The sequence below is a fragment of the Stegodyphus dumicola genome, chromosome 5 (genome assembly GCF_044657685.1).
Source record: "Stegodyphus dumicola isolate Sdum_Otavi_A_Nest chromosome 5, ASM4465768v1".
NCBI lineage: Eukaryota > Metazoa > Arthropoda > Arachnida > Araneae > Eresidae > Stegodyphus > Stegodyphus dumicola.
The window spans coordinates 146,451,164-146,476,622 of record NC_140772.1 but is presented as its reverse complement, the minus strand read 5'-3'; the positions used below and the strand labels follow the sequence as shown (position 1 = coordinate 146,476,622).

Sequence of the window (25,459 nt, the reverse complement as noted above, 5' to 3'; positions counted from 1 at the left end):
ATAATTGCTCTTTATTTCATAAATTACCGTTTCATATTTTTAACTTTATAATTTCTGCATGCCATTTTACCAGATTTAAACTGATAACCTATAATCTGGAGAAACCGATAATCCGGAATCGCCGAAGTCCCGACGAGTCTGAATTAAAGACTTGACTGTATATGTTATTATAAAAGCTGAAAGTCTAGTAAATCCTAGGTTTTTATCAGTCAAATTTAGCTTTTACCAAGTGGCTTGGTAAAAGTCCAGAGTATGCTTTAATATGAATAATAATTCCCTTTTGGACTTTTATCAAGCCTTTGCGTAGGAGTTAACCAACACCTTCCCGTATAAGCCCAAAACAAGGGATTACTTAGGATAGGATTTTTCATCTGCAGATATAGTGTATACAGTGCATTCCCCAAAAAAGTTAAAACACACTTTAAGTTTTTAATTGATAATATAAATTGCGAAAGTGATCAAACTTAGGATTATGTCGATGATGATGTGATTTAAGATTATGTCGATGAAACTGTCTTACAATAATTTTTCAAAGAGTTACAAGAAATAAAAATAAAAAAATGGAATATTTATGCGATTTCATAAATAAGATCCCATATGAAAAAGCTGAATTAATGCACAATTCTCTCAATAACTAAAAAAAAAAATATTTGGCAATAGTTAACAAAATTAAATTGATAGCTCAGAAAAGAAATTATTAAAAATTATGAAATTTAAAAAATAAAAGAAAAACATATTGCATTTTTCTTTAATACATCTAATACTTCTTACTACCTGTTACAACAAGGTTGACTGTTATGGACTGATCTGCACAAATACATCTTATTATACTTCTTTGAACAGTTGCATTTTCCGAGTCCTTGTCCCCCAATTAAAGAAAGTTTTTTACTACTTCATGTAGACTTATTTCTCCTGTACCAACTTCTTCGATGCCTAAAAATTTTTCTTTGCAAAAGGTAATCTGGTTTCTTGTGTACAATGATTTTTAAATTACCAAACTTAATACCAAGAACATAAAACTCCATCATCTTTAATGTCTGTAATAACAGCTATTACTGATTTTGAATCCATTTTCGATCTATCAATATCAAATACTTTTAGCATTTTTCCTAGATTGTTTCATAAAGTTTTTAGTAGACACAATCTTCACCTTCTTTCCCTTCTTTTTAAGTTCTTTCATAGCTGTCTTTCGAAACACTTTCACATTTTGAAATTTGTTGATAATCGCACCCGTCAGAGCATATATCTGGTTCTTTTTTTTTTTAAATTTGAACTTGCGTATCTATTTTCATCGTTATGCACGATTCTTTTTCACATGTATTATTATTATTATTGTTAGGGATTTGACATTTAACCCTTCTTTTTAAGTTCTTTCTTTCGAAACACTTTCACATTTTGAAATTTGTTGATAATCGCACCCGTCAGAGCATATATCTGGTTCTTTTTTTTTTAAATTTGAACTTGCGTATCTATTTTCATCGTTATGCACGATTCTTTTTCACATGTATTATTATTATTATTGTTAGGGATTTGACATTTAACCCTTTGCGGCATGGTGGGTCAATATATGTCCCACCTAATTAATATTTATTTTCTCAGTTAGCAATTTCCGTTAGAAATTCTCTAATCTTTTAAAAATAATCTATTGTACTTATTATTTTTCTCAGTAGAAGTCACTACTATACCAGGGCTTAAGTTTATAAGCAAAAAATATTCAAAATAGGATCACAAGAGTGATATCCATGTAGCTCGCATTTTTCAATATTTTAAAAATTTTGGTATTCAATTTATGATATGTATGATTCTTTTTAATATTCAAAGGTATTTTATTTTCAAAAATCTTAATTGGATTCAATATTTTATAACATTAATTTTGCAGTTGAAATAAGTGGGTTAAAATTTGTCCCACCACACACTCGAATTTCCGCTCAATAGATGGCAGCACTCACGATTATTTTTTTCTTTTCTTTTTTGCATCTAATTTTTTCGTGATTGCGCGTGCTTTTACATCCGTTGTATGCTCTGATGTGCTAAAATGTCTAGAAAAAAATTAACAACTCAGGAAGCTTTGGATCTTTTTGCTGAATTGCTATCCAAATGTTTCAGATGTCAGTTCTGATTCAGATGAAATTGAAATCCATCAGAGAATAACTGAGATTTAAGTTATTGCTGAAGAAGAAAGGGAAGTAGTTATAATTTGTTTCGCTTTTTAAAGACACAGACCCATCTATGCATGTGGCACTGTAAATATGAATCGGAAGTATCTACCCAAAAATTTAAAAGACAAATTTATGTCAAGAGAATATATAGACCTTTCAGTTAGCGATGATTCAATTTATTGCATAAAATGGAAGGATAAAAGATCCGTAAAAGCAACTGAAATGAAAGAAATTAATAGAAAAGAATGAGATGGAAAAACAAAAAAATACTGTGCCCAAACAGCATTATTTCATACAATAAGAACATGGGATATGTCAACTGAAAGGACTATATGAAATAGACTGCAAAAGCAAGAAATGGTGGCACGATTTTTTTTTTACTTTCTAGATGCGAGTATAGTAAACGCATTTATTCTACTTAAGTTTGTTCGTGAACCCGACCATGATGTAAAAACAATGAAAGATTTTCTTCTCTCAGTTATAGAAGGTCTAATGGCACTTGCAGGCAAGAAAGAGCAGAAAAGAAAACTGAAATCCCCATTTCAAATAAAAACTAAAAACCCGTTCGTACATCCAGAAAAGAGACTAAAAAATGTAAGTCACACACCAAAAATCACCAAAGAGAATGAGCAGGAGAAGATGTGCATATTGCAGCACATCGAAAGAAAAACGATGAACATTTTGGATGTGTGAAACATGTGAAGTGCCTCTATGCTTACAAAAGAATGAAACAACATGTTTTTCAAAGTTTCATGAAAAATGACTTTTTTTCAATTTTAATCATATATAAATGTTTTCAAATCAAGTACCAATTTTAGTATTTAGTATCATATGTACGAGCATCAAATTTTAATCTTAAAGTAATATTCAAGAAAATATTTTCTTTTGTTCCTAAAATTTAAAAATATTAAATATATATATGCAAAATTTTACAAGTCATGCATATATGCAATAAGTACAAAATGCATTTTAATGTGTTTATTGTGAATATTTTAGAATGCACACTTTATTTGTTTATTCATTCCACATATGATTTTTTCCTGCTATACACCAATATGCTATAAGACATGTGCTAGTTGCATGGTGGGACAAACGGTATCCCACCTTTCCCCGTAAAAAATAAAAGCGCAGAATTTTTTTCAAGCCTTAAAGGCAATTAAGTAAGTCCATCTGACTTATTCTAAGGAACTTTTTTAAAGATTAAAATATATTTTAAATATGCGTGTCGCAAAGGGTTAAATAGCTAATGCTAGTAGAATTTTAAATTAAATTGTTTTATTCTCCGTGCAGAGCAGCCCGTGACGAATATTAAGAGAAAGCTAAGCCGGAATTTATTATGACACTTATAAATTTTATTTATTTTTCATTGGACTTGTGCATTCAATTCATAACGAACCCGTACACAGGCACATTATTATTATCTTGTGATTCTAAATCAACTGTTTATTCCAGATTAGCATCTTCATCTTATTAATTTTTTATTAAACCCTCTTCAGTGGCCATGTTACTAACCAAATTATATGGGAAAACTGAGTCAGCAAGTCCCAGCCTCATAGGACAACCATACATAACTATGTAAGGTGAACATATCATTTCCTCGTGATATGCCTTGTTATTCATAGCTTGAACAAGTTTTAATCTTTCAAACTACTTTTCTGTCTTATTTGTTTCCATCCACGTTGACAGCATGCTCTCAACGTCTTGGTTCTTCTGTTCGACAGGACCTTGTGATTGACTGCATGTTGGCTTACCGTGAATTATTTTTTATCACTCCATATCTCACATAAATTGTTTATGATTTGGTTCCAAAATTCCCTCCCATTGTCAGAATGAAGAATGTTCGGGGCTCCAAAAGTTGCGAAAATATTCAGAAAGTGATACGTTACTGTTCACCAGCTGTTCAACCGTGCAGACTTCAGAGTACATCAAATTTTGTAAGATGATCTTTATATACTAAAATTAATTTTATATTATACGGTATTTTCTCCCCCCCTTCCAGCATGCCTTCATAGTGCAACGGTAGCACACTCGGCACATCTTCTTGGCGACAGGTCTAAGTTCGAATCCTGGCAAGAGGTTCCATATTTTTCACATCGGCTTCCAGAAATCTTAATGACTCTACAGGGGCGCCTGAACTAAAAAAGTTGGTGGATGATAATTCTTTGCCACCAGGATTTGGTGACTGGGCCTCTAATCCCCAGTCGTCCTTTAAAAGTGCGAGTCTATACGGTATTTTCTCCTGGTTTTCTGCATGCCTTCATGGTGAAATGGTAGTACACCTGGTGCGTATTCAAGAGGTCCAGGTTTGAGTCCCAGCGAGGGCATTGCGCATGTCCCATGTCTCCCGCTTAAAAAATCTACATGACTCTACAGTGGCACCCGAATTAAAAGACAGTGGATGATGATTCTTCACCACCAGGATTTGGCAATAGGGTCCCCTAATCCCCAGTCGCTCATTAAAAGGGCTTACTCCTTTCTGCGTGCCTTCATGGCGCAATGGTAGCACACATGGCTTTGTATTCAAGAGGTCCGAGATCAAATCCTGACAAGGGCATTGCTCATTTTTCATGTCTTCAGCATACAAAAATCTCAATGACTCTAATATTTCCCACCAATATTTAGAATATCATAGGTTTTCAACCTTCTGTAATGAGCGGATTGATTTTGCTTCTTTCACTTGATTTATTAAATAAGTGTGTTTCTCATTTGTTAAATAAAAAAGCTTTTATCATGCTTATTTTTTACAGGATCAGACAAAATGTCGTAAAACTTTTCTGCATAGCATCACTCATTTCCTTTCAGCAAAGTAAAAAACACAGAATATGTTGAAATGGAAACACACTGCTTTTATTTTATATCGTAGCCACTTACACTTGTTTGAATTCGCCTGAAGCTAGACTGCAAATGACAAAAATAAGAAGAAGCAGGAATAGAAAATTGTCATGATGGAATTTGCCTGGTCAGGTTTACTCAGATTCAATTTAAATCCCTTGTTTTGGGCTTTTATTGGAAGACACTGATAATTCCCAGATTTTACTGCAAAGGCTTGGTAAAAGTGCATATTAAAGCATACTTCAGACTTTTACCAAGCCACTTTGGTTAAAGCTAGGTTTTAGCGGTAAACCTAGGATTTACCAAACGTTGGGCTTTTACAGTGACATATAATTATAATGCAATTTTTTAGAAATCTTAATAAAATCATGCCTAGTATTTTAGACAAGTTTTGCTGAAAGCATAGATTATAGATTTTCTTTGAATATTTTGTAAATTTAATGTTTGTATTTAGCAATTTCACATGTGTTTTCAATTCTTTGGGTATTCTCTTTGTTTAAAGGTAAATTTTGAATTTTCCACTAAAGTATTTTGTTACTTAAATTTCATTTTCAATTTTGTGGATTGAGTATTTTTTGCTTACAAGTTGAAATATGTTTAGATTTTACTTTGTTTTTTAACTTGCTTAGGGCAAGAGCCAGAATTTTTGGGTGAACTATTATAATTAAAATACATTGGAATAGTTCATTGGCTAATCCTGGATACAGAAAAGCAAGGATTTCAATGTTCTTTCTGGTGAAGTAGCATTCAAGTTGATTGAATTCTTCTTCTATTATGTTCTTTTTTCTTTAAATTACATTGATTTTTTTAAATTAGGATATTACTTGTTTGAAAAATTTTTTGTTTTAACACTGATTAAATTCTTTTTTGCATTTATAAGATTTTATGAAATTTATTAGTCATGAATTTCTTACTTTATGTCTTTACTGATTTATATATATCCCCAAAACATTATTATTATAAATGCAATAGGAGATTGAAATTAGAATCTGCCCAATCTGGATTTAAAAAATCTCTTTTTTTGCAGACATTTTGCAGCTAAACAAAAGAAAAGAAAGTAATTTAATGTTATTTTTAAAATAAATTTATGTATTTTCTATTTATTTGGCAGCATACATAAGCAAAAAATATGTGCATTAAATTTTGTGATGGTGTGTCATCAGATTGATAGAATTAGTTTCAGGAGTACGCCAGAGAAAATTGCCTGAAATTGTAAAGTATCATTACCTAATAATAAATAAATTTAGAAAAAAGAAGCCACATTAAATGATACGAAAAGAGCTAATTACTTAAAGATTAAAAATTGAATTCCAGTAATCAACTATATTTTGGTGAATATAGTTATATTAAACGGTTAGGCTAGATGACTGATTACTATTTTTTTATTTTACTGCAAAATGACAAATATCGCATTTAATAAAAAGAAAGAAAAAAGGGTGTAAAAGATTTTTGTGGTAAAATCCTAGTATATGATATGGCCCTGGCACGATTTTGAAAACTGTTGCCAACACCAAAATGGCCCGTTTACTGATCATCATAAATCTCTGGTTTATTGCTCATCATACTGTCACCAAATCCTGCGTTTCTAAAAGGCAATTTGATTGGAGCTGTGAAAACTGACTCTACACCAGCTGCTCGAATGATACTCATGCTAAGAGGTAAGAAAGGAAGGAGTGGCCAAACTGGCACTACAAGTGAAGCACTGCTCCGAAGCTTCGGTCACCAGATGGGATGTTTTTTATTTACATACAGAAGCTCGCTTGACAGCACTCTGATAGTATTCCGACACGACAGTTCCATACAAATAAAAAAACAGAACACTTCTGCACGAAAGAAATATTCATAGTGTGATGAATAATATCAATTTGTATAGTTTAGAGATATTTACGCAAAAATCACATCTTGGTTATTTTTTGGTAACTAACAACAGCGATTCTGATTATATATTTGTTTTACAAAATTCTAAGCTGTTGAACTACAAAAAATATAAATTTTAGCAAAAATGTTATGCTTAAAGAATGAAAAATACCTTACGGTACCTTTAAAATTGTATACATCTTTCGATACCCTTGATAGAGAATTCACTACTTTTATGTTCCAAATGCCGAAATGTTTTAAATAAAATAAATTTTTTTCACATCCACATATTACTGTAACATGTACTTTTTAAAATTTTTTAGAAGAGAGGCTTTGCTGTTGCTCATTTTAAACTCATCATTTTATTTTTATATGTCTGAAAAATAATCACTTTGGGCTTACACGTTTTACTTATTTGGGTTTATTACATATTTGAGTTAATTAAAAATAAAAGTACTACTAAATGCTGCAATCCTCATCAAAATTAATAAATGTACACACAGATATGCCAATAAGTTAACTTTTCCTCAATTTGTAACCACACATCTGTCTAAAATTATGTAGTTTCACACAAATGAGTGGAAAAGAAGATGGATACATTTGCAAATTCGACGGAAATACCATGCACAGTCAAGATGATGTGACCATGTGAACGTGCCACATCATCAAGACAGCTTATTAAGAACTTGAAAATAAGGTAATTGATGAATCATATTTTTATGTAAAACTTTTGGGTATATGTAAAATTAGTGTAAATTACTTTACTTGAAAAATATTGTGAATGCACAGAAATTAAAGATTTGCACATGCCGGAAATGAAAAATATGAAACCTTTATGGGTATTTATGCATATGCTTGCAAAAAGCCTGCATCTGCCTTCAACAAAATACGTAACTATTTATTAAATTCTTTATAAATGTATTTGAAATGAAGGATTCATTCATAAACAACTGTGAACGTTACTATAAAGAAACATAATTATTAAATGTATCTAAATTTATAATGATTCTATTCACAAAAATTCACAAAATGCTTACAAAAATTCCTATTCAGACGACAGTTTTAAAGACCCAACTCACGGGCAGGAACACTTAACGCAATTAGGAAAGCTAAGCTGAAAAGTTAAAAATACAAGAGCGCATGCATTTAACATTTATTAAATATCTCTTTTTGATTTCAAGAAAGTACTAGAAAATTCTCGCGCACGATTTTATAATCTTATAAAAGGAGGAAATCCTCTCAGTTTGTTGTGATGTTAGTTAGAAAACTGCTCTTGTTGATTGTAGCGAATTCGCGGATTAGCTTTCTTTAGGTGTTTCAAATTAAGTTCTCTTGAACGTTTGAGTAGTTAAAAGATAACTACTGTGAGATACTGTAATACTGCACAAATATCTGAGAAAATTTAAGCATTTTTGTTGTGATAATAATAAATTTTGTTCATTTTTCATCAGACTTGTGCATTCATTTTATAACGAACCCGTACGCACGCAACAAAATTTGAAGAAATTAAATAATGAAGAATCTGCATGAATGCATGCATGTTTTTCTCGCACTGTGGAAAAAAACAACAGAATTCAGAACCATAAAATTTTAAATAACGTAATCCTCCACCTGAACATGGGCACATGGACGGCCTAATTTCGAATTTGTTTTAATCCATTTCATATTTTGTAACTTTAACGAAGTTTTGATTAACAAACTCAACGAGTTCAAAGCAAGCAATGGCAACCCTGTACAGAAAATAATATTTTTATCTCCAGCGCGGAAGATAAGTCATTTTCAAATATTTTGTGATATTGTTCTTGAATTGAATTTTATGTGGTTTACTTGCGAAGAACATGATGTTTAATAAATAAAAGTAACACGCAAAACGATACAAAAACGCTCCTTTGGGCGTAATATAAAATTATATTGCTGAGTGCTTCCAGAGTTTATCTTTTTTCCCTCGTTACACTCAAAAACGTTTATGCTCCGAATTTTATGAATTACTAAAATAAATAATCATGTTGTAATGTTAATAATTAATGATCATATAATCAAATAAATGATCGTCTTGTTATCTTGTAATAATTTTAAAAACTACAGCCTGAAAATGCTCATAAAATCAAAGAAAATTACGAGATCTTGCTTAATTTTACCTTATTTGTTTCAAAGCATCATATGCTATCAGTAATATTTAATTTTACTTTATTTGTACACAAAAATAAGTTCATAAGTTTTGCGTTTAGAATTTTTACCGTTTTACTAAAGTAAAGAAATTTATACAAGAATTACACTTGGAAAAAACGTGCAAAATGCAGTAAAAAGTGCTTTTATGAGATATATTAAATCTTGTTTGCGAAAATTGCAACTTTCATAATCTCATCACTTATACAACGTATCACATTTAATAATTAAAAACAGTTATGTGATACAAACGCCATAGGTTTCCGTGTTATAAAGCAAGCCAGATCATCCCTAGTCTTTCTTGCGGACATGTGGGCGACGTACGCTCCGCCTACTGGCTTAGTCTATCTCTTATAAGGTCCATGTATGTATCTTGCCGTTTGCTGTATATTGGCGAAATTGATAAAGCGCTGAAATTTCTTGTCATGGAATATGATTGAAATTTTGAAAGGAAAAAGAACTTTTTAGCTAAGTACGCTAAGTAGCTAAAATGTAATTCAGTCACTCAATTACATTTTAATGTTAGATCTTCAAAAAATTATCCATAAAGCTTCTTCATTTAATCAACTGGCTTCTTTTGAACACTTTAACATCATTAATAATTTTTCTTGTTTACTTAATGATATTAATTTTCCAATCTCGCTCTTCCAAATGCTTTCAAATTTTTAATACCTTTACGTTTCATTACTATTTTACACATCACATCATGTTACATTCTTTCCCTTACAAAATCATTTGGCTCCTCCCACTAATGAAATTTCCTTTCCCTGTCCTTCCTGGTTATAAAAATTATTGTTATTCTTGAATTATACTTTTTATGGAAACATATGTTGGTGAGGGTTAGTTTAGTAAATATATTTTATTTTGTTATTAAAAACAATTTAAAAAAGTGAATTTTTAAGACAAGCAAAGGTATAAATTATTTGTGACGTCTATAATTTGCAGTTCATGCCAGCATTCTTGAGATAAAAATTCTGTAACATTTTATTGACCACACTTCTCGCTTAAAATACTAACTTAGGTTAATGTTTATAGCCATAATGTTTAATTTAGAAGTAAAATATTCTTTAAGGCTTTGTTTTATTCATTTTCGAGAAATTTCAGCACTTTTTCAATTTGGCCAATGCACACCAAACAGCACAATACATATCAAACAATGATAAATTAACACAACAATTAATAGCACATATGAGATCTATAAGAATCGAAAAATGAATTTTACTGATAAGTGAGAAAAATAACTTAAATATTGAACTTATGGAGTAGCCGAAAAATTTTGTAATTGATAGTTTAAATAATTTTTGGGTACATGTCAGTTAAATGTCACTGTTGGCTTAGTAACCTGTTGACTAAATGTCTTGACAGGTAAGTGTCCCCACACAGAGAGTCCTGACGGCTAACTCTCTTTGTGGGCCAAATGTCCTGTTGGCTAACTGACTGTGTTGGCTAAGTGTCCTTGTCGGCTAAATGTCCGGTTGGCTACGTGTCCTTGTTGGCTAAATGTCTTGTCGGCTAACTGTCCATGTCGGCTAAGTGTCCGTGTTGGCTAACTAGTGTCGGTTAAGTGTCACGGACCTTTTGTTCTTATTTCTTTATTTCCGCTGTACTAAGCATAATTAACATGTTTTCTCACCCTGTTTGTCTTCTTATTTCCGTGTGATTTGTGTCGTCACTCCCGCGGCAGGAAAGCGTATCTGACCATGCACTGCTACATGATTTTCTGTTGTCATAGGTGCGCTCTAGCTCTCCTGAAATTATGTAACTGATTTGCTGAAATATCCTGTAGATATAGATAGCCAGTAGGCTTCAGTGCATACTTCGAAACTGTTCTTGTGAAAACATATTACACATAAACATTCAGATTTCTTATACACAAAGTTGGTCAAACAAATTCCGCAAGACATGTTATTTTGAGCAGTAATTAGTGCATAATAAAATTTATGAATGTCTGCAAAATAAATAATTAGATCTTTTATGCTTCCAGACACTTAATACAACCTTCTAGAAATACTAATTCAGAAGTTAAACAACAAAAATCAGCATATTTTCAAAATTTCACAGGACTAGTTTTGATGGTTTTACCGAACCACCATCCTCAGCTGCAAAACCGCAAATGAGCGAGATAGGAAATAATGATTAAGTTTCGATGGTTTACTGTACCAAATGGAACAAAAAAGGAATGCATATAAAAATGGTGCCGTTGCTTGACTGAAATGAAGATTATGAGCATGGTTGAAAGAAGAATGGTTATATGCATGGTTACCAGTGTTTGGCACATTCTGAAAATTCAGAAACTTCTACTAAGGTGGTTGCGATAACCTCTTAACTGCCGCGGAAAACGTACAAGATTCATTCCAACGTACATACCAGCACAACGGTTTCTCACACAGGTGCGCATAGTTATGCAATTTATTAGGGGGAAAATAAGTGCAAGTTTTATTTTCTAAAAACTGTTTACTTTCACAAAAAGAATAAAAGAAAAAAAAATGAATGCACAAAATTTAATGTTTTGAGTAAAAGTATAATAAAAAGATGTAAGCATAATAAAAATAATGTTTTTATAATAAAAAAGATCCCTAAAATTAAGTTTCGATCAATTCATTTTTGCAAGGTGTTGGTTCATATACTCATCTAAAAAACTGTTAGTTTCAGTAACAATATGAAGCACGAGCAGTTCATCAAAAAATAATTCAAAAAAGATAAATGGGTTTGAAACATCCGTTATATCTTTCTTTATTCCTGGAACCTACTACAAAAGTAAATGAAAACGGAGGACACAGAATAAAAAAAATATGTTTTACTCAAACAACACCAGCCAATACCACGCAGTCATTACTTTCACTGCTTTAGACACATCCCTCTCTCCAATTTCTCCCCACACTTTTCTGAAATAGTACCCTCCTTTGCATACTTTGTTAAGGTCATTGTGGTGTTGCATTCCAAAGCTTTGTGAATAATTTTACGGGTAGCAGCGGAAAGCAAATGATAGTACTTTGGAAGGGCGTATATATACATGCAGCGCAGTTAAGGCATCAGCTGAGCAAGGCGTATATATACAACCGAGGCAATTAAGGGGTTAATACATAAATGCTCCCTGAAATTTAGACATATACCGTATTTGACGACACATAAGACTCACTTTTTTTTCCTAAATTTGGTCTCAAAAAAGTTACCTGCATCTTATACGTGAAAGACACAGGTTAACTTTCAATACTGAATGCTATTTTTAACCCGGATAAAAGTCTAGACACACATAACTTTTTCTACATCTACATGTGTGTGGCCTTCTAAATAAGGGTGCGTCTTATATGCTGTCAGATACGGTAATCAATGCTGACAGGGAGGGGAGAATACAGCAATTAATTCTTATGCACCTTTTTAGAATGCAAAATAGCAATGCACTGATGAATTTACCAATTACGAATACATTATTCTTTTAAGTATATATACTCTAACTTTTCTATAATTACTAAAGGAAAAAATCTGTCATATTTGGCTTAGGATAATGTTCTAACACAGATAACATTCAATGACTGTACCACTTCCATAGATTCACATGATAAAACAGAAAAAATAATACTCTGCATAAACAAAACAAAACAAAAAAAAACCTTTTATTTTTTCTTTTATTAGGCTACTGTTCACACCACTTTCAGCATTTTGAGCAATGTGATTGGCAATTTTCGTAAGATGTCCCATGTATCCTTTCCTGTGAGAACCAGGAATAGGTCTAAAAGAAAAATCAGAAATAATAAGGACTAAAATACACATAGCTCACAAAGAAAAATTATACTTAATTAAGATATAATGATGAAAAATTACAATTTAAATTGAGTTTAGATGAACAACATAAAAATGATTTTAATTTAACATAATGAGACATCAAAACCACAAACATTCTCAAAACTGTTTTTAATATACTTTCCTAAAAAATATAATGTTATGTTCATTTAACTCTAACACAACAGCATGCAGATAGCATAATTTTGATAGGTTAAAAATACAATAAATAAATAAAACAGATAAAAGTCAACAAGGGAGGTCTGCCAGTTTTAAAGTCCAGAACAGACTGCAAAAAATACGGCTGATTCTCTGCATTCAAAAAGAATATCAATTAAAAATAAACTGCTAAATATCTCAAAATATTAAATATAGGATTTTTCAATCTTAAAACATTTTGAAAAAAATTTCAAAATTTTTGAAAATCACTAAAGCAGTAGAGTATCACAAAATATTGTGATCATAATTTTTCAACTTCCTATTTACATAGGTTTAACATCAACCTTTTTTTAATAATATGTGGTCCAGTTGAAGCATTTGCAGTTTTTGTGTATTCCTTTACTTCCGGTACTTTTTATGTTTTAACTTAAACACTTTTTAATGTTTTCAACAAATTTATGATCTACATTTGCTTGAATTTTAAATTGATTTAAAATACACTGGTTTTTCAAAAATTGAGGAAAAATCACAAAAATAGCAAAATTGCATTAAAAAAATAAGCCAATTTCTATAAAATTTGAATATATTGACAATTAAGAGTTGCTGAGTAAAACTGCAGTATGCAAATTAGTGGTGCTGCAACAGAAACACATCATCTGTGAGAAGCAAGCCCACAAATTTTGCTGTGAACCTGAGATAAGAAGTCTGGGATAACCAATTCGTAAAAATGATCTTCAGGCAAACTGTGATGAAGAGTTACTGGGAGACTAGACGCAGGACAAAGTCAGATAGAAGTGCCCAAATTGCTAAAGGTTAATTCTTTTTGTGGTTCACAGACATTTGGCAACAATTTCTAACCACAGATTTGGCATCCAGAAGGTTCAGCCAAGGATAGCCAACTGCTACGACAAGCAATGAAGACCGATATTTGTTGTTATGCGCTCGAAGGAATAGAACTCAACTCCAACTCAACTCAGATCCTTGCAAAACATTGCCACTTGTCCTTTGCTTTTAGTTGTAATTCAATTCTTTATGCTTCATAGATGCTGCCTTTTATATATCCACTTAAAGGCAAATGCTGTAATTTTTTTAGCAGGGACAGACAACTGTTTTTGCAAAATACAACTAATGGGTGAACAATCTGCAGCAGATGCAACTCCAAAAACTGGTTAACAAAACAAAAGGGGGGAAAGGAATTTCAGATACTTATATTTTAAAAAATTCAAGATGCCAAAAATGTATAGAATCAATGAGCATGATTTTGACATGAAATCAGGCCTGTTCTAAATGTTCTGAAGCTGGGAATGTTGCACCTTCAGCCAGGCTGAGCAAATTTAAATAAAAATTTTACACTGAAAGCAGGAAAATGACATTCCAACAGAGCACTGAAAATATTTAGTAAACTGCATTTTCATATATGATATAGGCATTACCATAAGAGACTTGCAACTAACCCATTATCAAATATTGTACCACAAATCAATCTAACTTTAATATGGATTAGATACCCTCTGTTACATCTATCAGTTCAATGACATGCATCTTTATTTTCTGAATAAAGAGGACAATTTAAAGCTACTGTACACACACACACACACACACACACACAAAAAAAAAAAAAAAAAAAAAAAAAAGAGAGAGAGAGACTACTGCTTCTAAATCCAAAAAAAATGGGTACACAAGAATAAAAAACATAGCTATTACAAGAGTATATCAAAACCATTCTAAATTTAACGTTGTTTCTTGTACACACCCAGTCTTCTTTTAAAATCAAGATTTGATTCAAAACATCATACCTCTTGAAAACACTTCCCACCTCTCAACTTTCTTCCTAAAATTACATCTCTGATTCAACCTTTCAACAAAAACAAATACAACAGAATTTGGAAAAATTCTTATTCGAAAATTATTCAATATTGTAAAAACAGGCCAATTTCCATTCGATTTCTTTCAAGAGAACAATACTTCAAATGCAGAAGTATTACTGGTACTGAACAGTCACAAACAAAGGTTCAATCAGATCAGTTTGAAAATTCTGTTGAATTTTTCTGATGTAAATTAACTAGTTTTGTAGATGCGAAACTTTCAATTCAACTCACTTCATGCAGTTGATATAATACAAATTACCGATCTGATATTTTTTGCTGCACCCCAGTCTACATACAGTCACTATATATATATTACATATTTGACACTCTTTTGAGAGTAAAAATCTGATTTTTGAGAAATATTCCAAAAACTGCAAAGGAATTTTAAAGAAAAGTGATTTACACCTGAATATTTGTAAACAATTATTGGGGTAAAACCCTTGTTACAGGAAATGGAAAATAATGTATCAGGAATGAATATATACTTCTTTGACAATTGACCTTTTGCTATAAGTAATTCAGCAAGTGTGCTTTATACCATTCAATAACTTAATTAAAATTTTAAAAACCTGATATATGTAATTTGCCAAAATAAAAGACATTTTAAAACAAGACAGATGGAAATATTTATTTTGACATTAGTTTAAAGAAAAGCAATTTGAATACATTATCATTATTTTAATGGTATCATAATAATATTACGTTTGTTAAAAAATCATCATGAAATTTGCAAATCACCGAAGTGTAGATAAATGGCCAAACTTGAGGAAGCATTGCAAAAATATTAAATTTCAGAAAAGAATGAAATTTTTTGTACATTAAAAAGAGCAGAATACCAGTATTAACCCAAATGCATACTAGCACTTATGAAAATTCCCTAAATTGCAACTTTCTTACAAAAGTTAGACTGGTAGTTTGGTCCGAGGTTCGAATTCCGCGAATGGGCTGGCTGCATGGGTGTTTCCCCATGTGTAACGTGTATACGAGCCAGTTTCCCTTAGAAAGTCCTCCACGAAGGCATTCCTCCCCTTAGATAGTCCTCAAGGCTTTGCCATAATCACACACACACTTATAAAAATTACAAAAATTCATAAAAGTTGGTAGATATCCCATGAAGTGCATCTTTCTAGAGGAAGATCATTTTCGAAATTTTTCACATCATGTCCCAGTTTTCAAAGGAAATTTCCATCAGTAAGTACTAAGTAACCTTTCAATTTAAGTTCTTGTGCACTGATATGGCCAGAAGCCCACCAAGCATAAAGTTGCTGCTGAAGCCCACAAAGCATAAAGTTGCCAGTTGCCAAACATAAAGTTGCTGAATACTGGTAGTTCAATCTGGGTACAAATCCCAGAGAACGGATTAGCTGCAAGGGCGTTTTCATGGTTTTTCCCATATGTAATGTGGACATGAACCAGTTTACCATTAAATTCATCCATAAAAGTATCCCTCTCCTCAGGCAAATAAGTACTGCATGCTTTGCCATAATCAACTAAACCAAACTGATGACGGAATATGTATATCTCGTTTTTTTCTCCATTCATTTATCATTGTACATTTTTGTAGCATTAATCAATCAACTGATGACCCATAGAATAGGATTAAAAAATTTGGAAAGTTGTCAAACAATGCTGCATCACCAAATCTAGTAATTTTTTACAATTTTTACAATGCTTATCTATAGAATATTAGCAGCTAAATCTTTTAATGAGCAGATTCACAGATATATCTTTCAGAGAAAATCTGAGAGTTCCAAGAATAGCAGACCATCCTTGTATTATCATTACTCCACATATTCATATTTAAAACTTGCACATACTTTGTGAATTCTTCAAAACTGTCCAGTATTTTCACTGTTATTTTATAATGAGTCAATACCTGAAACAGAACAATATTTACCTACAGAAAACCAGACATGTAACTCAGCACACATAAGAATCGAGTTTCAATGCTAAAATATAGTTTAAAAGTAAAATTTTTTGTCAGTTAATTAAAGAATTACATAAGAAATAATATTACTGGCAACATATCAAAATAATTCCAATGCATTCAAATTTGCTTTCAATTACCGTAATTTCGCGCGTATAGTCCGCGGACTATCTGTGTTTAAAATGTGAATTTTTGAAGCTGCGGACTATCCACCAGTGCGGATAATACGCTGGTTGTTCACGGTTAAAATTGTTGAAATTTAAAAAACACGCTGTCGTGAACTGCCGATTATCAAATATAAAAAAAATGTGAGATTCCAAGTATCCTTCGCACTGCTTTAGCACAACTGCCGGGAGGGGGAAAAGTAGTTGATGCGTCAACTCGATTTTTAGGAGCCATAGTAGCAAGTACCTGGAGTATGAAAAAAAAGCGTGATTCGTTTACTTATAGCGTGGTTTGGCAACACCGAGTGAGTGGGGTCGAAGGTCACATTTCATTACCACTTATCACGAGGATAGCACGTTGCACAGTATTTTGTTTTCGTATTTTGTCTTTCGTCTTCGCTAACGTTGATGAAACATCGCCGGAGATTTACTGCTGAGAGGTAGTTGAGAAAACTGAAAAAGATGGAAATAGAGAAGCGGGCCGTTATTGGTTTAATCCTAGTATCCGGTGCACACGGGATTTGACTACTTTTGGTGACTTTATGATGAGCAGTAAAAACGGGACATATACGATGAGTAGTTAACGGGTCATTCAAAGAAAATATATAGTTAAACATAGTATATACTATGTATATAGTATATATACTATGCGTGTATAGTATATATATAGACGTTCTTTGGATCATTTTTGGTGTTGGCGATAATTTTCAAAGTCGCGCCAAGGCTGCACCGTATACTAGGATTTTACTCCGTTATTTTGAAGTGGACAAGAAAGCGGTGAGAAATTTGCGCAAACAAAAGGATGTGTTTAAAAAGCATGGGAATATTGCCGTATTAAAAAAACGTAATTTCGGACGTATAGTCCGCGGACTATCTGGTGGTGCGGACTATCTGACAATTTTTAAAATTTTTTTTATATAAAATCGTGTCTGCGGACTATACGTGCGAAATTACGGTACTATGAACGAAAAATAGAGGTGGATGCATATAAATATAATTTACATCAAATTTAATTAACATAAATTACATCAATTTACTATTCTACATATATGAGAAAGTAGATCTGATGTATTTACATGCATGTGTTAATAAATACAGTTAATCAAAAACTGACGCTTGCTTAAATGTAGGTGAATTAACTTTACACCATTAATTACGTTCAATGTAAGCTCATCCTTGCATTAAAGTTTAGCTTATAAATATGATAAAGATTCTTATGATAACATTTCATAAGAAATTACAGTACTGCTTTTCAATAACTATGTACATTGAAATCAGGGATTTTACAAAAGTAAGTACTTTTCTATATGATTTGATAAAATTAGCTGAAACAATTGAGGAAATGCTGCTCCAGTGTTCTTTAAAAAAAAACTACATAACAAAAGATGGCAAAACAATTTTGTACATGTTAAAAAAAATGATTGAGCTCCAAAAATTATAAATCTTGTTAAAGGGCAATTTTTATTTAATTATTTACATAAAATTGAGTGGCAACAATATTATTACGACATGAGTAGCTGCAGTAAAAATTTCCAGTTTGAATGGCAGTACTAAAGAACTGTTCTAAGTTTCCTGCTATGCAATGTTTTGTGTTAATATCTTCTGTTACATTATTTAGTGTACAAATAAAATATATAAAAATGAAATACTGTAATTTCTGTAAGAAAGGCCGCATCAGCGTAAACGCTGCACTCGAGAAAAATGGTGGGAAAAAAATTAAAATTACACAGAAACGCTGCATCAGCGTAAACACTGCAATAGATCAAATTGTGCGTGACATCGTCGTGGGCCGTATAGATTCGAAATGTCAACCTAAGTTCTGATATATGACATATATCAGTTAAGAAAAATGCATGAAATGAAACCATAACTCAGAAATAAATTAAAGGTAAAAAATGTTGAAAATGTATTTAAGTTCACGTATATACTTATGTTTACCCACTAAAGAAGTCCATATTTGTAATACTCAGACTATATTATAAAAAATGTTGCAACAACGAAATATTAAATTTAGATGACAAAAGGAAATTTTAAATTTTACTTACAAAAGGAATTACAGCAAACTATACATCATAAAAAGCCAACAACATCTGATTCTTCATTATCTGAATTAAGATTTAGTAAATCCTGATCTAAGTTCAAGTCTTCCAGATCGTCACACTCATCCTCTTGGTTTACAGTCTCTTTATCTAAGATATAATTTCAGCTTCTTTGAACCCTGCTATTATTGACGATGTTTTTACCAATTTCCACGCACTTCCTACCCACTTTGCAACTTCTTCATAAGATGCTCCACGCATTTTACTGCTTTTGGCATATGTATGCAATCCTTCACTCATCCAACACTCCCACCGCTTTCGGACTTCAGCTTTCAAGGATTTATTACCTGACAAATCTAATGGTTGTAAGATTTTTGTCAAACCACCAGGAATTATTGCTACGGCCGTAGACAATTTTTGACATCTGGTTTTCACTGACTCAAGTAAATGAGCATGCATGGAATTCATTATCAATAACCCTTTTGGTTAGAAAAAAGATCCTTTACAACACTGGCAAACTTTTTGTAGTCACTCGTGCATGATTGTTTTACACATCTAGCTGTTCTCGTTTGCACAAATAATTACGTCATTAGGAAAATCTCCCTTCGGAATAGTCTTTCGTTTAAAAATGATCATCGGCTTTAGCTTGTCACCATTTGCGGCACGTGAAATTACATTAAGCTTAAAACCAGCAGTATAGCTTCTGTTCTATTTAGGTGCCATTTTCAAAAATGTTCCGCTCCCTTCTTACTTAAAAGCTATCCAACCAGTACTTGTACCCAAAAATGGGATCTGTATCTGGCAGAATGCAAGAAAAATTGATTTATGCTAAAGGAGAAATACGTCAGAGTTCGTTATTGCGAGGCAGGTGGAGTCTTGTCCGCCTTTGAAAAACATTGCAGAAAAGGCAGGGGTGAGGAGAGGATGAGTCCTGGAAGATTTATCGAATGGCAGAGGAGAGAGACTATTCAAACTGATGAGAATGTTGATTTGAAAGGGGGAAGAATGTTATTGTTCTGAGATCCTGTTTAGGGTGAATAAGGCATGTTGCTGCATTCAAGGGAAAGAATGTAAACAAAATAATGTTCGCAAAAAGCAACTGAGTGGTCTTTTGTGTGGGAACAGCATCAGTCTATGTACAATGACAAGGACATCCAAACTATGTACAATGACCATGATAGGAAATATTTTATTTTTTCTGCACCTAAACGCCGCATGGCTAGAAATGCCGCACCCGCTGAAAATTTAAGTTTTAAACACATAAACGCCACAGTGTTTCTTCCGGAAATTACGGTAAGCTTTTCCAAGTGTAACAGAAGGAAAACACTAATATACCTTATCCAAAGATATAGTGGTGATAAAAGTGAAGCAACATCCAGAGTTAGGCATAGAATTTTAGCATAGAAACTCTATCGATTTCGAGGGCGAACTAAGACCCTCTAGATCAGGAGCAAAGAAAGAAACCTGCAACTGAAAAACTAAGCTACGAACATATTTATACCTTAAGGAAGTCAATAGACAAGAGAGTAGCACACTCTGTTAGTAGAAATAATAACGAAAATGGAAACTTAGGATAATAAAGATTTAAAAAATGTTAGGTAGGATTGGATTAAAATCATTAACTAAACAGCAAAGTGAAAAAAATGAAATGGCTCAAGCCGGTGAACGAAATTTTCTCGAAAATGCCAGTCGGTAACAAAAATCAATATATTGGTGATCAAATATTAGCAGTTTTTATCTTAAATATATAAATATTTATAACATGTAGTTTACTCTAAAACTTTAAAGGAAAAAAAAAAAAAAAAGAGAGAGAGAGAGGAGGGAGGCACTCGCAAGGAATTCTACTTGGTTTTTAGCCTCTCATTATATATGCATAATGCTAATTCTTACAGTAGCCCCACTAAAACAACGATGCAAGATGCACATTGCCATATCTGAATTTTCACACAGGGCATGGTGCTTAACATCAAATTTTTACGGAAGTTAGCATTGCATACTTGCCAACCTACGGCAAACAAAAATCAGGAGATTTTCTTAAAGAAATCAAGAGAATTTTCTAAACAACCAAAATATTTTTAATGATAAAAAGACACAGAACAAAATTACATTTTTCACAATGAATTAACTTTAAATAGTAACTAATTAATGTTTGAAAGTATAGTTATTTACTAATTCTTAAACGCATATAGTTTCACTGGTCGAGGATTCCAAATAAGCATTTCTCTACAGATAACCAGCATGTACATATATATTTCAAACATTTTTTTACTTCAGTATTAAGCAACTGTTGGAATTGTTTCAATATTTCCTTCCTTTTAGAATTCAAGATAATAATAAAACAATGTGTTCATCCACATTTATTGGTAAAAGAGTTGGCCCTTTTGCAATTGCTAAATTTAAGATGTGATAGGTATACCTCATAATTTGGAAATATGAACTTTCTTTCTTTATGATGACTGCAACACCAGTGCCCAATTTACCATTAATGGTGCATTGTTGGTCCCCAGTGCTAAACAATAATCCAGAGCAACTGAATTTTCTTTTAGAGATTTAACAATTAGATGTGCTAATTTAATTTTAGAGATTTAACAATTAGATGTCTTTCTGAAGAGGGGGGCATAAAGTAAACTACATCCAGTTTCTTAAGAGCCTGGATTAAAAAAAGAAAAAACAATCAAACACATATTTGCATCAGTAGGGCAGAATGGAGCTGTGATAATGGAATCAGTAGCTGAAGATTTATTTTTCAAACCCATTTCTTACCAATTGCAGCTGTTTTTGTCTTTGAACTCTAGTATTTCTTAGCAGTTTTGTTATCTGGAAACAATTTTCTAAATAAAGCTGTAGTATGATCCAATGTATTCAATGGCAAGGTGCCCTTCAGTAAAAAGGTAGAGAACAGGCATTCTGCATTAATTACATTTTGGTCCTTTGCTTTCACAGAAGAATTTAATTCTTCAGCTTTTTTTTTTATACAATTGGCATCATCCTTGTGTTTTTGTGTATGCACATGTTTAAGAACACCAGCCCTTATACCATACAAAATCGAAAAAATTAGAAAACAAACAGAAAACATCGCAAATGTATTACATTTCCTTGACGAAATAATGGAAGGAAAATCACCTGTGTACAATTTTTGAAAGGTACACAGCAGCTTTTTTTAAAAAAGGGGGGGGACAGTTCTATATCTACAGTTCTACTGGGCCGATTGATGAAATTCAACTTGCGTTTTTCATGTCCCGAAAGCGTGACTTAGCAATGTATCATATTTACATATAGCATTGTTCTAATATAGGTATTTTGACATAAAAATCAGACTTTTTCTGAAATATTATGCCAATTTTTATCCATATTTCAATTCTACAACTCAAATTATTCCAAAGTGCCAAGTTTTGTATAAATCACACGAGTAGTTTTTAGAAAATTAGCTCTAAAAATTTTAGCTCCTCAATGCTAATTGAGTTTGATGCATATTTATTAATACATTGCATTTTTTTATTAAATTTACTTGATTCCTTCCAGAATTCGAAATTTAGGCTTGATCCAAATATGATTGGCATATTTTTTATAAATTTTTTTAAACAACCTACAAAATTTTTAACATCATCTTAAAGTAGATGTATTTCTAGGCACACTTGCAAAACATTATGTTACATAAAATTTTCTAAGATATACATGAATTTACATATTGACGCATTTTGAAATTTAGCATCTTTTTTCCTGAGCAATAATAATGCCAAATGCGGTTTACACGCGTTGTTAAAATTATTTAAAAGTATGAACAATGACTTTCCCCGAACTGGTCTAGAATGAAAAAAGGAAAGGAAAATAGGTTGCTAAAAATTAAGAAGTTTGCCAAGTAAATTATTCTTGGAGCAAACTGAAAAAAAAAAAAAAAAAAAAAAAAAAAAAAGATAAATTTTTGAATTTCTCCATAAATTTCACACAAAATTTAATATTTAGGCATAATCTGAGTCATAGATTTAAAATATGGGAAAAAAATGGTATGTCATTTCAGAAAAAGTCAGATTTTTGTATCAAAATACCTATACTAGAATAATACTATATATAAATCTAATATACAAGGTAACCAAAAAAATTCTTGCCGTTTTGGATAGTCAGGAAAAAAGGTCATAAACAAATAATAATCACCGCTAATCCTCACAGTAATCAATATCGGCATCCAATGCCCTCTGCTAACGACTGGCTAGTTAGGCGATGCCATAGTGGTAAAACTCAGGCGTCTTGGATGGAAAGAAGTCCATGAGGGCCATTTCGAGGTCTGGCCAGTTGCTGAAGGATATCCCATGCAGATGGTTGTCCAGGGACTACAAAAGGTAATGGTATTCCAGGGAAGGGAATGGTTATTCTGTTGGCACGAGGTTTGAGAAGTATGGTACATGGGGTCCCCCAGCCCAGTCACTGGATGGTGTTCTGGCATCCTGAGCCACATGCGGCCTCGCATTGTCATGGAGGAGATTATGATTGACCCTTATGATTATAATACTGGCTCTTTTATGCATCAGTGCCTGATGCACACATTCAAAGTGTTGTGAATACATGCCTGCCATGATGGTTTGGCCCACTGGCAGGAGCTTATTAGTGCACCACTTGGCGACTAGTCCACCAGAAACAGAGCATGATCACGCGTGGGTGGAGATAAAGTCTCATAATGTGAGGCACAGGGTCCTGTGGTGTGCCATACTGGACCCATTTATCATTGCTGGTGAGTATTCTATCAAATATGGATGCTTTGTGGTGCCGAGTAAGAAATAACAAACAGGCAGAGACACAATGTTGCTTATTTGCATCGGACAGTGAGTGGGGTACACACTGGCTAAGCTTTTATGCCTTTCCCATGAGATGCAAATGGAGTCTGACCATGTCATCAGATACCTGGAAGTGTGCAGCAAGCTCATCACATGTTTGGCTACTGTCCCTCTCTATGGCTGCTCTCAGGGCCTTATCGTCCAGCACTTGTGGGCGACCGCTGCGTGGTGTATCACTAAGAGACATATCCCCTGACCTGAACCTCTGGAGCCATTGTCTAGCAGTTCCTTCTTTACTGGCATTATCCCCAAAGACCTGGCGAATTCGGCGACTTGCTTCTTCTGCTGGCAGGCCCACTTTAAAATCGTACAGCAAACAACTGAGTTATGTTTGAAGTACCGATGCAATGCACTTATATATGCTTGGTCAATATCAAGACTTCCATCCTAACCACTTCATCGTCATGTTTCGCGACTATTTTTATGTTGGGGCTCATTCTTCCAATGTCATATCATAAATAGCAAGAACGTTTTTGGTTACCTTGTATATCCTAAGTCTCGGTTTCGAGACATGAAAAACGCATTTTGAATTTCGGCAATCGGCCCAGTAGAATGGGAAATATACAACTGTCCGCCCCCTTTTTTATTTTTTTGCACAGTGCACATGAATATCTTACCTTGTTGCCTACATAACTAAAAACATTTCTTGAAAGCACATGAAACTCGCACTGTTTAGCAGCAAGACAAATGAAACAACAACCTTGATCTTGCTTTGTGCTCATTGGCTATATATGCAAAATGGGTCACAGCAGCATTTGATGTTCACCGAAGTACTAAAGCAGGATGTTTCGGATGCAAGTGCTCTCATAAACAAAGCAGAAGCATGCCATAATACTTTTATTTTCCTTTGTGTGTAATCTAGAGAAACAACTTACATTTTCAGATTTCCAAAATCACTTTTTTGGGTGCAAATAATGAAGTATTAAGCCAAGCTAGATAAAAATTGTGAGAGATTTGAAGAATAAGAGAAAGTCGAGAGAAATATATTGCAAATTGGCTTAGCAGTACAGTCAGAAATCGAGACAGCTGGCAATGCTGACATTGTATGTATTTAAAAGAAGGCTATAGAAATAGCTCTTTAAATTGGAAAATTAATAAATTATGCAAATTTGCACTGGAATATTCTGATAAAATAAACAAGAATGCACACATCAGAAAAAGCATTTTCTAAATATAAGTCCAAATTTTTATGGAAAAAAGAGATATTCTAAACACTAATTTATACTTTTTTTAACAATAAGCATTTTTAAGAGAGAAAATTTAAGTTTTAGGATAAAGATTTCAGGCTTTTTATTTAAAAAAAATTTTGGTACTTAGTACTATGACGAGTACTTAGATATCTCACCACAACTGGCAACCCTTGTAGGTTATACAGATTAACCCTAAAATAAGTTATACAGGGATTCAAACCCGGGCTCTCCGGTACAGCAGTCAGCAATGCTAACCACTATACCGGTTGGGCGGCTATAATTAAAACTAAAATGTACTATCAGTGCAAAACAAATAAAAAAAACTTCATCACATTAAAAATAGCTGGTATTTTAAAAATACAGAGCAACCATAAAGAATGGTTCACAATATTTACACAAAATTTGTTATGCTTGTATACGACTGACTGCCATGTGAGTTTATATTTTTAAAACATGCCCAAATTTTGAGAGAAAACAGATAATATAAAA

At 32.6% G+C, this 25,459-nt stretch overlaps 1 protein-coding gene across 7 annotated transcripts in view; it reads right to left on the bottom strand.

Annotated features, from left to right (window-relative positions):
* LOC118204247 (serine/threonine-protein phosphatase 6 regulatory subunit 3-like) overlaps positions 1-25,459 on the bottom strand; it is a 135,954-nt gene that overhangs the window by 36,257 nt on the left and 74,238 nt on the right. For all 7 annotated transcript variants that reach the window (XM_085817157.1, XM_085817152.1, XM_085817156.1 and 4 more), the window contains 2 exons: positions 16,639-16,697; positions 12,626-12,744 (listed from right to left, as the gene is read on the bottom strand). In XM_085817157.1, coding sequence (XP_085673283.1) covers positions 12,626-12,744; positions 16,639-16,697 — 178 coding nt within the window. The remainder of the gene's footprint in view (positions 1-12,625; positions 12,745-16,638; positions 16,698-25,459) is intronic.